The sequence below is a fragment of the Balaenoptera acutorostrata genome, chromosome 2, assembly GCF_949987535.1.
Source record: "Balaenoptera acutorostrata chromosome 2, mBalAcu1.1, whole genome shotgun sequence".
NCBI classification, from domain to species: domain Eukaryota; kingdom Metazoa; phylum Chordata; class Mammalia; order Artiodactyla; family Balaenopteridae; genus Balaenoptera; species Balaenoptera acutorostrata.
The window spans coordinates 31,073,839-31,090,419 of NC_080065.1; the positions used below are offsets into that span (position 1 = coordinate 31,073,839).

General features: G+C 41.6%; 1 protein-coding gene across 4 annotated transcripts in view; it reads right to left on the minus strand.

The window, feature by feature from the left end:
* ADAMTS12 (ADAM metallopeptidase with thrombospondin type 1 motif 12) overlaps nt 1–16,581 on the minus strand; it is a 394,047-nt gene that overhangs the window by 107,633 nt on the left and 269,833 nt on the right. For all 4 annotated transcript variants that reach the window (XM_057540921.1, XM_057540922.1, XM_007192239.2 and 1 more), the window contains exons 13-14: nt 10,266–10,399; nt 3,080–3,200 (exon numbers count right to left, since the gene is read on the minus strand). In XM_057540921.1, coding sequence (XP_057396904.1) covers nt 3,080–3,200; nt 10,266–10,399 — 255 coding nt within the window. The remainder of the gene's footprint in view (nt 1–3,079; nt 3,201–10,265; nt 10,400–16,581) is intronic.

Consider the following 16,581-nt stretch of genomic DNA (forward strand, 5'->3'; position numbering starts at 1 on the left):
TGCTCACAAATCACAGTGAGGAAGAGCTACGTACAAATACATTCGCCAGGCAGATGTACTGAGAACTAAACTGCCCTGGATTTGGAGTTTTAGCCTCAATTATTTCAAAAGAGGGTCGTAAGGGGCCTGGAGTCTTGGAACACACTGTGAGCAACCATAACCCTCTTGCTAGAAACCAGTGGAAACATAGCAGAGGGAATAGACACCGACAGGGGCTTCCTGACCCTAAATGCTTCCTCACAGCCCTGAGCCCTGGAGGTCTTTCAGCTCTTTTGATGGGAAAACTCCCGTGTAAAGTGTCCAGTCACTCTCTCTACCCCTTCCAACCCAAGGTTTCCTGGAAAGCATGACACAGGACAGTCTCCAAGTAAGGTGGTATTTTGGCAAACATGGTTTCAAGAAAGCCAGGTCCTCTCTTATCATTATGTCTTCCCTTCTGCCTCTGATTCTGTCTCTGGAATGTTTTCTTATATGATTCTCATCCCCTTTACATGAACTTCTTTAGTCCAGGCCCTTATCTCCTGAACCTGGGTTAATGTTTGGGTTCCCAGCGCTGGGCTCTCCTATTCCGGGCAATTCTGTATGTTGCTGGCAAACCAGTCTTTCTAGGACACTGACCTCCTCACGTCATTCACCCTCCCTAAAATCTTAGAAAGGTCCCTATTCTCTCTTGAATCTACAGCAAGGAAACTGAACCTTGCGGAACAGCCTAGGAGCAACTTTGAGTCATGAAGCCGTGTCATTTCTTCCTAAAAGTGTCTCATGTCCCACGGCCCAGACTTGTATAGACCCTACACCCACACTGCGGCCAGAACCCTCCGACCTGTGCTGTGAGTGTTCCTAATGGGTTCCATTCATTCATGATCATTTTCATTTTGTCACAGAGCCTAGGGAGCCGCCAGCAAAAGTCCAGAACATGCCTTATTATGGGATTAAGATGGTAATTTTAGCATAATTTGTAATTGTTGTCAGTTCCTAACTCTGTATGAATTTAATCTTTTGACCATAAAGATCAGTGGCAGAGCCTAGGGAGCTACAGCCGGAAGAACTAAGCACATAAACAACACAGAATCAATAAGTAGATGGGATCCAGGCGGTCAGGTACCTACATAATTCCAGGCAGCTGCTGCTTTTGCTCTATTTCAGGAATCTCCTATTCTAAAGATATGGATACTGGCAGCAAGAGTTGAAGAACAGGGACATTCTGTGTCTTTCCTCTGCTTTTTAGATTATAGATTTTTTTTTTAACATGCTGAATTGTAAAAGTAAAAAATTGTATGTGAGGTATATCAGACAGTGGAAATTGAATTAACTTCTTGTGCCAAAAGACTTAAAATTACTATGTGCATCAAATCTACTCAATAGATAAACAAATGTATCATTTAAAATGTAAAATTAAAGGTGAATTTTATATGGTAACTGTGCTAGTTCCATAAAAAGATTTCAAACAAAAATTGAGCACATTCCGGTTGTGAGTAAATAAAAGAGGTAGGAATCAAGGCTGGTGGTTTGGGCACTGAGTTAAGTGACACAATTAGTCATAGGAGAGTTCCAGAATGCTCAGAAAATGTGGTCCCTTGTTCCCAGCATCAAAACAAAGCAGGCCAGTGTGAATAAGACCAGGACTTGATTCAGTGGTCAGAGGGCCTGGCATTGGTGAGGTCTAGAGAAGCCAATTAAGGCCAGAGGAGTCTAGAGTGGTAGTTTTAGGAAGTCAATGGATTAAGTCCAAATTTTGGGGATGTGTGCTAGGGAAAAATAGGTCATTTAATGACCACACCCGATACTCAGGGGCATACTCAGTAACTTCATCCCGAGTGTTAAGCAAGTCTAGAAGGGAGGTGCCCCACTATATCTGACTTCCACCCGAGGCATCGCCCCAGCCCCAGCGTGGGATACTGCCCCATCCCCTCTGGCTCTAGCTGGGTGGTGCACCCTGGCCACCCTATTTTCAGCACCTGCATTCCTTGGAATTTAGAGAATTAACAGCCAGATCCCCCCACCTCCCCAAAGCAGCATCAAGCAATGACTAATGGGAGCTGGTGTGTACTGTCTCAACGCCTTCCCTCCTGGGCAGGAAAACTTTGGAAGTACAACTTCTACACTGGCTCCTATATAATAACTGGCTTAATGACACTCCCTTTCTGGCTGCCTTCCTTTCTCTGTTTCACTTCCTCCAGTGCCCTACTGGTGTTTCCCAGGATTCTCCGACCTCCAAACAAACTCATGGTACCTGAATTCTTGTCTCAGGGTATTTCTTGGGGAGGAGGGGATGAGGGGGACTAAACTAAGATGCTCTGAGTTGTCTTCATCATCTCCAGGCCTAACTTAGCCTCCTCCCAAGACGCCTTCAGCAACTGCTGGTGCCAAGGGATCATGGGAACTGTCTTTACTGAAGACAGTCTGCAGGGTCACAGCTGATCTGGGATGAGGACGGGCTCTCTATGCCCTGAGGATTATCAGTAGCCCAAAGCTGCACAAGGAAGAAACCTCAAAAAAGGTAATCATGGGAAAGGAATAGTGCGATGTGAGTAAGGAGGGCATGTTAGGTGGGAGAAGCCACCTGGAGAGCCTTAAGGCACCACTGGCTGGGACCCCCTTACAGGGAGGAACTGGGAATAAGAGCAAATTGAAGCAACCCTGCCTTGCCTCTCCTCTGGTCCTGAAGCTACACCCCGACGCTTCTGCCTTTAAACCCACCGTTGGCTTCTCTGCCCTCAGTTACATAACCTGCTCCTATGTCTGCATCCTCCTCAGCCAGCTTTTCATCTCTTCTCTCCCCCAGGTCTCGGTCCATTGGCCTTCAGCCCTGGATCCTCTCCAGGGGTCACACTCTTAAACCTGGTCCTGTGCACAGCCACTAAGCCATCTTAGATCCCTAGTGCAATGTGATGCTTCCTGTAATTGCTTAGCATTCAACCCCTTTCCTAAAACTGCCAAGGAACCTTTATCCCTTTGTAGTGAAGGCTATACCCATTTTGAATTCTGTGAAAGTCACAGTCTGCTTAAAAAGAGTAACACTCCATCTTGACCTTCATTCTCAGGCCCCTGCCACCTCAATTATTTATTTGTTTATTACCAGATCCTTCTTTCTGTTGAAACACCTTCTTCACGGTCTGACAGGCTGAGCCATCCCCAAGGCACACACCACAGCGATCCTCCGTGGCGTTGGAATCGATCTCATAGTCACAGCCAACCATCTGCGGGGAAGAGAGGTTGAGGATGAATGACACAGGCAGGAGAGGCCACACCTGCCCTGGACTTTTGACTCCTCTTTCCTCCCCCCTTTGCTCTGGATGAGATTGTGGCAGGGGGCAGATACAAGATAAATGTTTCCTCTTCCTTGTGGTGGCCAGAAGAATACCCAAAGCACCCACTGATGGAAAAGGAAATACTTGCTTTGAAGGGAAAGAGGTACACACTGAATGCATCTGCAATTTCCCCTGAGTGAGAGGCAGAACTGAACACACTTCCAAAAACGGAACCATGAAAATGTCTTGGAATCATTGTCGGGGGAGCAGCAAATCCCTTTCAGATGTGCAAACCTCATGCCCCCTCCTCTCTAATGAGATTCCCAGGGATGATGGAATGACTCCACCTATACTTAGTTGTTCACTCCCTTTACATTCCTCACTGGGGATATTCTCTCTGGTTCCTGTCTGAACTGGCAGCCCTGGGGGAAAACGTGGCTTCATGCTGAGACCATTCCAGCCCCGTGAGGGATGAGATCTCGGACCTGCAGGCCCATCAGCAGATCCTTTGGAGCCTCCTATGACCCCAGCCCCACCACCTGTCACATGTAGCCGTATCCCAGCCATCCTGACCTCCTTCCCTCCAGCTGCAAAGGAGGAACTGGTCATTTCTTCCCTGAGCCAGGCCTAACCTTGTTCCTGTGCTCTGGACCTGACCACTTCTCAGTGTTCTGTCCACTGGTCCTCCCAAATCATCATCCTTCCCTCTGCACTGGTTCCTTCTCCTCCACCCACCAATATGGCCAAGCCTTTCCCATCCAATTCCCATTCTGGAAAAGGAGAGTAATTAAACTTGGGGTGTTTCGTAGCATCAGATACCAGAGAATCGTTAACACTCAGATGGAAAGTCATGGAAAACACGTAAACTTCCACTGAAGTCCTTTGCTCCTTGCTCTCTTCTACGGCCTATATTCCTTAACCACATTTCAGTGGTAGAAGAAAGAGGAAAAACTACACCATATCATATATATTTTAAAAATTTTATTTATTTATTTATTTATTTATTTATTTATTTATTTATTTATTTATTTATTTATTTATTTTTGGCTGCATTGGGTCTTCGTTACTGCGTGCAGGCTTTCTCTAGTTGCGGCGAGCGGGGGCTACTCTCCTTTGCAGTGTGCGGGCTTCTCACTGTGGTGGCTTCTCTTGTTGCGGAGCCCGGGCCCTAGGCGCATGGGCTTCAGTAGCTGTGGCTCACGGGCTCTAGAGTTCAGGCTCAGTAGCTGTGGCACATGGGCTTAGTTGCTCTGCAGCATGTGGGATCTTTCCGGACCAGGGCTCGAACTCGTGTCCCCTGCATTGGCAGGTGGATTCTTAACTACTGCGCTACTAGCGACGTCCCTAAACCTTATTATATTAATTGGATTTTTCTTTTCTGTTTGGGAAGAAGAATTGTGCCCAGGTAGTTTTTTCTCTCTCTCAAAGATAATTCCCTTTCTTATTTTAAAGCCACCTCAAATCAGCTGAAAGGAAGAACCATTTAGGTCTTTAAATACACCCTCCCTCCACCATCTAAACAGAGAATTAAGGCCCACAGACAAAAAATAGCGCCATTACTCAGGTTAACCATGTCTAACTTCCTTTAGATCCAAAGACCGTGCTACTTGACCCAGTTGGGAAAAACAAACTGCTAAGAGATTAAAAAAACTTAACAATGCTAATCACAATGGAAAAGAAAGAAATTATCTGGATGTGTGCCTTCACTGGTTATAAGCAAAATGCCAACCCGTCACAAGTGATATGTTTACGTCAAGCTTGAGCATCCTCTAATAAGCTGACCTTTACAAATCCTATTCTCAGTGACCGTCATTCCTTCACTGATTGGGAACCAGCCAGGGAAACATACTTTGCAACATACTGAAGTGTTTTAAAAAAATCTCTACCAAGAGGGGATGGATAAAAAATGTGAAGAAAAAAGGAAAGCAAGCCAGAAAAACAAATACCTTGAGCCCATCTTTCTCCTCCAGCAATATTTGCCCGCATCCCTGGGGGACAGGAGCAGGGAAGGAAACACACACACCCCGGTAGGCTGGCCCACGGCATAGCGCGTGGTTCTTGTGGAGACTTCACTCTTCTGTTCCTCTATCAGCTGCGCACAGCACAGTCAACGCCGAACTGAGTACATAACCGAAGGCCTAGGACAGCAGAAGTCCGTCCTCCTTGCTATACATAAAATGTAAGCCTCTCAGGGGAAAATGAACAGACATTCCTCTCTTCCACGTCCTGTGCTCTGGCAACAGGGCCACAGCAGTACTGTCTTTCTGCCTTCAGCCGGATCAGAGGGGCTCTGATCCAGTATGGCTCTCCTCCGATGTGCCTCTAAGGAGGCCAGATAGCCTCCCAACACGCTGCATTTCTTTTTAAAAAAAGAAAATCCCTTTAATTTCCTATCATTATTTCTTTCTTTAAAAAACAGCTTTCTTGGGGGTGTAGCTGATATATAGAATACTACACATATTTAATTTTATAATTTGATGAGTTTGGACTCATACAAACACCTGCGAAACCATTGCCACAATCAAGGCAACAGACATATCTATCAGCTCCAAAAGTTTCCTTGTGTCCCTTTTGTGTGTGTGTGTGGTAAGAACACTTACCATGAGACCTACCCTCGTCACAAAATTTTAAGGGCACAATACAGTGTTGTTAACCACAGGCAATACGTTGTATGGCAGAGCTCTAGGACTTATTCATCTTGCATAAATGATACTTTCTACCCGTCGAACAGCAACTCTCCACTGTTCCCTTGACAACTACCATCCTCTTCTCTGCTTCGATGAGTTAGACTATTTTAGATTCTCATATAAGTGGAATCTTGTAGCATTTATCCTTCTGCGACTGACTTGTTTCACTTAACATAACGTTCTCCAGGCTCACCCACGTTGTCAAAATGTCAAGATTTCCTTCTTTTTTAAAGTTGAGTAATATTCCATGGTATATATATACCACATTTTCTTTATCCATTTGTTGATGAACATTTGGGTTGTTTCCATCCATATCTTGGCTAGTGAATAATGTTGTTATGAACACGGGAGTACAGATGTCACTTCAAGATCCTGATTTCATTCTCTTGGATACATACCCCGGAACTGGCATTGCTGGGTCATATGGTAAAAATTAAATATTTTTAATTTAATTAAAAAATAAATATTTTAATTTAATTAAAATAAATATTTTTAATTTTTTGAGGAATCTCCATACTATTTTCCATAGTGGCTGCACCATTGTACATTCCCACCAACAGTGCACAGGTTTTCAATTTCTCCGCATCCACACCAATACTTGTTATCTTTTGTGTTTTGGTAATAGCCATCCTAACAGGTATAAGGTGATATCTCATGAGTTTCACTTGTATTTCTCTTTGTTTAATGATATTGAGCACCTTTTCATATACCTGTTGGCCATCTGTATATCTTCTTTGGAGAAACGTCTATTCAAGTCCTTGGCTCATTTTTTAAATCAGGTTATTTGTATTTCTGCTGTTGAGCTGTAGGAGTTTCTCATACATTTTAGATATTAACCCCTTATTGTATATATGGTTTGCAAATATTGTCCCCCATTCTGTAGGTTGCCTCTTTATTCCGATGACTATTTCCTTTCCCGTGTAGAAGTGTATCATCAATTCTTGACCCGTCATTTGAACTGAAGAGCATCCTATCTTGAGTATTATTTAGAGAAGTCAGGTCCCAGTCTTCCACTAGGCTTTCAGCCCTACGTGAGTGAATAAGTAATACATATTCTTACCAATTCTCATTTCTTCCTTATGAGTTTTACTGTTTTACTTAGTAAATTCTCAAGTAACTGAGGACTGAAATACCAACTGGCGCCTTGACCTGATCCACTTAGAATGTCATCATTTCTTTCTACAGTCCCTTGGCAGAGGTAGAGACTGGAAAAATGCCTGGTTCCAAGAGGAGATTCATTCCCAGCTAATGAAACTTTAGTGTGAAGATAATGCCAGTTATGCTTAACTGAGAAGAACAGGTAAATGATATTGTCCTTTAATAAATGGGACAGCAGCAATAATGCTTTCCTCACCGTAAGTTTAAGGGCCAAGAGATAGGACCTGGCCTTCTAGAAAGACATCTGGCCCAGAGAAATTGATTTTGGGGTGTTCAGTCAATCACTGAGATGGCCAAAATGGCCTTGAGAGAGAACAAAGAAGGTTCAGGACAGTTTCTGAGAGCAATGAGAAGGGGAGCTAACTTAGGGCAGGCAGGAAGATTGTCAAGTAAGGTTAAGGACTCGGCTGGGGTTGAAGACATTGACTTTGTAAGGGCACAAATTCACAAAGCTGAATTATTATTTTAAGAAGTGTATAGTAGACTGATTGTAAGAACAAAAAATCATTGTGGTTGGGTTGGTCAGAATCAGGGTCCTGGGGAAAGAGGGTGATGGAAGGCTAAGAGGAGAAATCTAGGGGATGGCTGATGTGCTAGTTCAGGGCATCTAGGCTGTTTGGGGAAGAAATGAAGCCAAAGCTTTGCTGACTGGGAGAGAAGGGACGAGTGAAGGAACTGAAAGTCAAAGCACTGGTTACCAAGAGAAAGGGGTGAGCAAGTTGGATGGTTAGCAGCCTGTCTTAAGACAGCAGGTAAGACTGCAGAGCTGGGACAGTTGGAAGAGGGGTGGGAATATCTGCTCATATATTTAAAAGCTTACTGCATGTTGTACTTATGATTAAAAAAGGAAAGGAGAAAATAATTTAACTGTAAATACCACTTTACTTAAAAATCTTAGCCTTGTGTAGATACAGTAAGTAAATGAAATAGTAGAAAAAAATTCAATAAATAGAAAAAAAGCAGCTTAGGAGTTCAGTACAAGTTAAAAAATTGGGGGAGGGGCACAGACAGATACTTCCTAAAACAAATTCAATTCTGATCAACATTCGATAATTTCCTCGACAACAAAATCTGCAAATCTAAGATGCCAAAATGTTGGCAAATATCATAATTTCCAAATAGACAGCTAAGTATATGAGTATAAGCAAATACAAGTATTTATATGAATATAAGCAAATATTTTCATATCCACAAAGAAGATGAATTAGACACATATATATTTTTTTCTGATGGTGTTACTTTTTATTTCAATACATGTTCAATTCCCTTTGAAAAAACTGTGCTAAATGAATAAGAAGACTAACAAAAGCTGAAAATAACTACAATCTGGATCTTTAAAAGATAAACTGTATTTAGGCTATTAAGGTAAACTTGATTTGACATATTTTTTTCTGCTTAAAAACTTAACTCAGGGTGGTGTAGACAGAAAGTAATTAAAGCTTCTAAAAGGCCTTAACTGGTTTCCAGAAAGAAAAAGGCAAGCTGAGAAAATTTGGCTTATTCTATTAAGCTGATTTAACTGGTTTCAAGAGAGACACCCAAGACCCTTTATGTTTTGTTCAAAATATCTGTTTTTTCCATCACAAGCTAAAGATACTGTCTCTATGCATGCAAAGGTATCTAGGTCTAAAAGATAATTTTAGCATCACATTCATTTTTTGATGACTAAAGTTCTCAGCCCTAGCAGCATATGGCAGTCACCTGAGGAGTTTTAAAAATACCAATGCCCAGGGCCCAAATCACAGCTATTCTGAATTAATAGGGTGGAGATAGAGCCAGGCATCAGTAGGTTGTAAAAGTTCTCCAGCTGATTCTAATAGGCAGCCAGGCCTGAGAACCACTGTATTAAATGGCAATGGGGCTGTGTGGGCCTAAATTAGCTAAATAAACTTTTTCCTGCTCTAGGGAACAGGTCTAACCTAAAATATATTAATTATTTTTGGCTCTTTGTAGCTACAGTGGTAGTGTGTCAGGAAGAGAATTCTGCCTGAGCTCTTTCCAATTTAGAGTCTGATTATGGTTTTTTGTTAGCTCACTCAGTCCTGGGAATCCTCATGTTGCCTCCTGTGCCTCCGTCGCTACTGGAATAAGTCCATCAGTAACTGCAAGGTGATAAATTCACCTTCCCAGGGTGCTAACAATTTATGGGCAGGAGCTTTTCATGGCAACAATTTGGTCCAGTGGAAAAAATTGTGATAATTATTTGCAAAAACAAATAAAATATATTAAGAGTTTATTGTGTGCCAGGGGCTCTGTTAAGGGCTTAACCTATATGACCTTATTTAATCTAAGATATGTTAATATCCCAATTTTATGAAAGAAAACTGAGTCTTAGAAAGATGTATAGAGTTATACAGCTAGGAACTGGTGGTATTGGGTTCATATTCTAGAGCCTGAGCACTAAGCCATTATGCTTTACTAATAGTTAATTGAGTATTTTTATATAGTTTCTTTTTTCACTGATTAAAAACACCTTCTCTTTAAACTGAGATTTGTGCCTGAGTGTTGGATCACAAAACTTGTTCGTCAGTTCCTTGCAAAACAGACTGTGAGCAATGGGGATAAATTCTTCAATGTTTGTACACATAAAAGCATTAAAAAATCAGATCTAAGTACTTTATATAAAGGCAGAATTTTTTAATGGAGTCAATGTGAAAAAGTTAAATCGAAATCAGAAGACCTGGTTTATAACTACCTGTCATGCCATCTCTCTTCCTAAGGAGCTCATGTTGGCGATCAATGGAGAATGAAATGTCAAAATGCTCTGTGAAAAACACTATACAATTATTAATTTCAGTTTTTCCTCAAATTTAACTAACTCTGCTGGCAAGTAACCAACAAACAATTCAATACCACTGAAATAATCCGAGTTGCCTTTTCCTAGTAATTCCTCCGTTAATTTGGTTCTTCTTCAACTTGACCCAGCTTCATGCCTAAAATAATACCACAGAGCACATCAACAGATCAAGAAATGAAGACGACAGCAGGAGGACATTCAGTTCCTAACTGTGATTTTGATGAACACTGCAAAGTCTTGTCTCACAGACCATATAAAAGTACCAGACCACATGCAAATACCACGAAAGCAAAAGATTAGAACATCTGACTTCCCGAATTAATAAAAATCATGGTTTTATAAAGTTGTAGATTAAGGAAACATACCCAATACCTTACATATGCCATTAATACAGACATTTCTGCTGTTGCCGCCTTCAAAGCAAGGGGTACCATCAGTGACAGCATCCAGCATTTTCTCGGAAAACTGGCCATCTATGGGTCGGCAGTAGAGCTCACAAGGACGTGCTGAAGTGAAAAAGAGACAAATCCTTGCAAGTTAGCTTTCTAGCTCAGCACCCTTCCCCCAGGATTTTGTACGTATGAATCCCCAAGTGTCATTCATCTGGAGATTCCCATCTTTTACCTTTCTGTGACACATGCTGTAATGCAGGCTTCTTTCTTTTAAAGCGTTTTACAACAAATTAAACTGGGAAGATTGCTTTAAAATGCTATGCCTTTTGTTACAAATGATGAGACCTTTCAATCCAATGTTGAACTGTGCTTATAAAAATAAGGCAGTGAGCATCTGGGGTTAACCTAGAAAATAAGTCATAGCAACCAGTGATGCAGGACTCCAGACAAGCATCGTGTTTGCCTGTTATTTTGCAGCAAAGTAAGCAGACCACCAGGGGAGATGCTCCCGTGGGGCCAGCTCATTACTAACACCACTGCCACTATCATAAACCAACCCCAACAAATATTCTCCCTTGTCCTCCTCAAGTCCAAGAAGTCCTTGGACATAGGTTTACAACCACATAGAAACAAAAGATCTGCTGTTTTGCTAAAGCAGAAGCCACCTTGCTTATCATAGTGGTCCATCCCATCATGCTGGGTCCTGCACTGAATCCATTCTAAGGTTCAATTTTCTGTTCCCTTGTGAGTGATCTCCTGCACAGAATCGTTCTAAAGATTTACTTAATAAAATGTGTATCTATACGTAGGTGCTTCGAATAACCAGAAAAAGAGGTAACTTTTAAAACATAAATTGTCCTAAAAATTTTAATAGGTAGTATCTGTATATGATAAGAATTCAAATAGTTAATTTTCTTTGAATATTACGTCTTGTTCTCTTTAAGTGAAAATTTTGAGAATATCCTCTTCAGAAAGATCCTTTTGGGATATCTTCCGAGTCTGTTTACTGGGGGAAGGGCTGTTAGTTTCTTGGTGGTGTGACCAGCTGAGGGCCCAATGAGACCACCCGTAAGGCCGTTTGCCTTGGACCCACCTCAGCGTGGATGGGCCCCAGATGCAAGGCCAGCGTGCAGGGCTGCTCAAGGATGCAATGATCCATGTGGTAAAGAAAGAAAAGTGTACAACTTACACAAATATAACTTAGAGTGAAACTCAAACACTGAAACTCTGGAGGAACTTGAGACAATTTCTAAAGCATCTGTTTAAAACTTAAAGGAGAAAGGTAAAAGCAAATAAAGAATACCAACTGATTTTATATAAACTGCAGTGGATACGTTGTCTGAGAAAATGAATAAAGTTAAAATGAGTTGGAGAGATCACAAAGTGCCACCGGAAAAGGGCCAGCAGACTCCGGAGACAAGGCGTAATTCAGTATTGCTGTAAATCGTCATTCCTGGCAGCATGATTAGCTCTGTGGCTGCCTGAACGGGAACAGAAGCGCTAAGAGGAAACCACGTGGGAGCAATTCTGCTCCCGGAGCGATGAGAGCATCCATCCAGGTGTGCTGAGTCCAGGGAATCATTTCAGGAAACATCAAGTAGAAGGATGGAGGCAGGGGAAACACTTTTTCAAAAGCTTCGATTTGAGCTTTAGAATTTAGATTTGAGATTTTCTATTTGGACACATGAAGCACAGAGACGAAGCAGCCCTGAATTATTCTGGAGCTTTTCTAAAGGAATTACCTGTTCCAGCCTGTTGGGGAGGGCTGGGACTAGAGGTGCCTGAGGGTGTGAATTCTAAGAAGGCGCTCACTCTCAGGGTTGTAAAAACGGGTCCTCACAGCAAGTGAACCCCCATCCAAAGGCAAGCATTGCACTGAATTCCAGAATGGTGAAGTTCCAATGTCTGCCTTAGTTTTACTCCCTCTGGGCTTGTGCTGTTTGACTCCCTCCCTGAAGGATGAAACTACCCAGAGGCTTTTGCTGGTCTTGTTTATTTAGTGAGCTAAGGGAATGTTGCTTTGTTAAAATAACAGCCAATGTATTACTTGAACATTATTTCCCAGATCTTCTTGTGCTTTGCAGTGGTTATCTGATTTCATTTTAACTATCACAACCACCTTATGATGTTAGTTCTTTTATTATCCCCATTTAGAAGAGAAAATTTAGGCGCAGAGAGATTCAATTTTCCAAGATCTCACAGTATGAGTGGTACAGTAGAAGCTGATGGTTTACCTTAGAGCTCACGCTATTAACCCCTAACCTACAGGTGCAGAATTATTTTTAACAAAAAACAAATGCTTTGATGAGATATTTAAAGTAACCACTCTTCGTGTTATTAGGCAATGCATTTATTCATGGATCATATCTGAGAAGCAAACTTGGTAGAATACCCACTGGACTCCATTTTAATAATCTTTCATGGGTCTTAAATACGGTGAGAATCACTAGCCTCTGGAGCCATTACTTCTACAAAGAGCAGATGTAAAAGCCATTACTTCTATAGAGAGCAGATGTAGCAGATTCTAGCTCATGAAAGTCTAATATTACCTTGAGAAAGTTCCTTAACCTTTCTGTGACTCAGTTTCCTCGTCTGAAAAATGGGGATAATAATACCTACCTTGCAGGGTAATTAATAGTGAGGATTAAGACAGAGACTGTATGTCAAGCACTCAGCGTGGTACCTGGTATACAGTAAGTGCTTGACAAATGACAGTTGTTATGGTTGCTGATTTCACCTCCTTATCATGACCTGGTAAATTCTAAAGGTCCTTGCAGTTACCCCATAAGCTGTGCTTCTATCATTCCAATCTTCTTTCAGAGCAGTCAAAAGCTGGCTCAATTCTCTTTCCCACACATACACCAGTCTTTCCTGAAATATCCTCTTCTCCTTCAGATTATTCCATTGTGCCATTTCTAATCAATTCTGCACTGATTTCATGCTTTGTTTTACCATTTTCTAAATAATCGCTGTCTTGTCAGTTTAGCATAAAGAATTCTGTATCCTGCTAGGTCAGTAGGTGGTTCCACAACTTTCCTTTTCTGTGACTATGAACCTGGTTCAAAGCTGGTACAATGCCTACTGAGGTCCTCCCGGCTCTATGCTTCCAAGACTATGGATTTTACAAGCTCCTCAAGCAAACTGCAATGTCCTCAAGGGCACCCCAGTCATCTGCGCATTGATCAGCTGCTACTGGCGCCCACAGTGTGAGAAGGAGGAGCCAGACACACACTGGCGAAGACTGAAAAGCAGGAGGCGGCTCTCCTTCACATGAGCGCTGGAGTTAGATGCACAGGGGTTCAGATCCCAGCCCTGACTCTTACATCTTGCCCAAGGCCTTCTTGGTCTCTGCACAGAGGGGATTGTCAGGGGATAGCACACTGAAACCTCTAATAAGGTATCTGGTTGTTTTAATGTGGTAGTTATTACCATTAACCTTTCCTAATGAATACTAGCAGATCATTACACTCAGCAAAGGCTCTTAACCCATGTTTACTAATTAACTGACATGGCAGTGATCGATACTGTTAGGGAGAAACCTTTGGACCAAGTGGCAAAGAGATCAACTCGATCCTAAGAGATTATCAACTCATTCATAAAAATGAACCTTGACCTTAGTGACAGAGGTCAAGGATGTTCATTGCAGCAATTAACTTTTTATCCAGGAAGAAACGGACAAATGAATTAAGTTGCATTTACATAATGGAAGGCTATGCAGTCACTAAGAGGAATGAGGTGAGCCGTAATGCCATGGTGTTCTGCTCCAGGAGTCAAAAAGTTGCAGAACTGGCAAAGTATGAGTCCATTTGTGTGCAAATGGAAACCTGCTGTTAACAACGCTCGCCTCTGAGGAATAAGTGTGGTGGGCTAAGAAGAATTTATTTTTATTTCATTCTATTGTATACATTTGCATTTTTATAAGAAGCATATATTCATTTTATAAATAATGCCTTGGCCCTCAAACAAGAAAACTGGAAAGGTCTCCTTTCCCCTGTCATAATCATGACACATCTCTATGAGGAGAGGCCCTCATTTGGAGACTTCCCTTTATCTTGCTTCTGTGATACTGGATTTGTACATCCTTCAAGATTAGACAGGCTAACTGAAGTAAGGAAGAAACAGATTTCTAGGGAATATAAGTACAGTGGTCTATGGAGTCTTAGGAATACCTAGTAAATAATCTGTGCTAAAAACAACAGCAGCACACAGACCTGCTGCTGTGACCCGCAGCGCCTGTACACCTATGACCCATAGGCGTGCCCAAGGCCAGAAGGAACCCTGTGCTCGAAAGCGGCCATTGTGAATTGAAGGTTCAGGGCTACTGAAGCAGTTTACAAGGTGGACTCTGAAGTCCTGCTTCCCTGCCCTTTCCTCTGGCCTCTCTGTCTTTCCTGGTGCTCTGGGTATGTCATTAGGTGGGCCTGTGACACAGGGCGCTGCCCCAAGAGGCAGGAGGAGCAACGGATGGTCTTAGTTCTCAAAGGTCAACCCGACTATCAGAGAGTCTCTCTCCCAGACACCAACCTCATCGGTTCCATAATATCCACAGAGTTGAGTGTTTCACCATCTCAGGTACACTCACCTGCCTAGACACATCCTTTCGTCGGGCTCGTGTGATTTTGTTTTTTCTTCTAGTTTTTCAATCCATTTTTTCAGCTGAGTGAAAACTCTAAAACTAATGGACTGGTGAACTCTCCCCTCACACTGTCTGATTAATTCTCTCAAAGGAAGCTTAGGGAACTGAATGAACTCACTGAATCAAAGGCTGAATTTTCAATTCTGCTAAAATAGGGTGGCCCAACATTTTTGGATAATGATCCTACGAAGTGATCGTTAGAAGCGAAAGCTAAAACTTGCTAAGAAGGATAAAAATTATTTCTTAGGTCAAGGAAAAATTTGGGTGCACTTCATGTTCTGTGAGCAGATTGCAATTTGAGTTTCACCATTTAAAAAAATCCAGTTTCTAAAATCCATTTACATGCAGGGCTCCTTGGATGTGAGTCCCGTGCGGTCACCCAGGGCCTCACATTTGGTTGAATGCTCTGTTGTCACTGTCTTAAAACTCTTAATAATTTTACGTCTGAACTTGTGCCTTGTAAGTGAAGTCTGATTGGACAATGGAGCACGTGCAGGAGCAGAAGAGATTTGTGATGTGCATGTGTGCGGTTCCTTGCCAGATTTTAAGAAATACTAAACCTTAAGCAAAAGGCATAACTTAAAAATGTTTTCTTGCTTTAACAAGTAACATTTAACTTAAAAAAGAAGCCCAGTTTAATGACCAGGCTCAGATCAGCTTGAGGGAAAACAAACAAACAAAAACAAAACCAAACAAGAAGTCCTGACCAAAAACCCAACCAAAAATCAGTCAAATAATTACCAAAACTCTGTAACTTTGGCTGGTCTAAAATAGTATTTTTTTTACTTTCTGATAAGGTAATATTGCAATCTCCAAATATATCAAAATACACATCAAACATAAGAAGGCATTAAAATTAATATATTCTACCATAACTATAGAAAGGTATGAAAACAGGAATAGAATTAATTGTTAAAAATGAATTAAACCCACTTCATTGACGTTTTAGACTAGGCTAAATGTAGCAATGTTTGCTATTTACTGTACGTTTATGTTCTGTCTTTTAGTTAAAATGGTTAGGAACTGTGACACTAAATTTGGAATTGCAACTTATTATAAATTGTTTACTAAACGTAATAATTTTGTCAGAATGCTTAAATGTTTAAAAAATTGATTTCCAAAGGCAAGATACATAAGTTTAATAAACCTAGCATTTGTCATAATACAAACAGTTTTTGGGGCTCTTCTCCTCCTACCAGAGTTCCTTGGCCATAAAATCATCTATTTTTTTTTTAACGTCTTTATTGGAGTATAATTGCTTTACAATGGTGTGTTAGTTTCTGCTTTATAACAAAATGAATCAGTTATACATATACATATATCCCCATATCTCTTCCCTCTTGTGTCTCCCTCCCCTACCCCTCTAGGTGGTCACAAAGCACCGAGCTGATCTCCCTGTGCTATGCGGCTGCTTCCCGCTAGCTATCTATTTTACATTTGGTAGTGTATATATGTCCATGCCACTCTCTCACTTTGTCACAGCTTACCCTTCCCCCTCCCCATATCCTCAAGTCCATGCTCTAGTAGGTCTGTGTCTTTATTCCCGTCCTGCCCCTAGGTACTTCATGACCTTTTTTTTTTTTTTTTCTTCTTAGATTCCATATATATGTGTTAGCATATGGTATTTGTTTTTCTGACTTACTTCACTCTGTATGACACA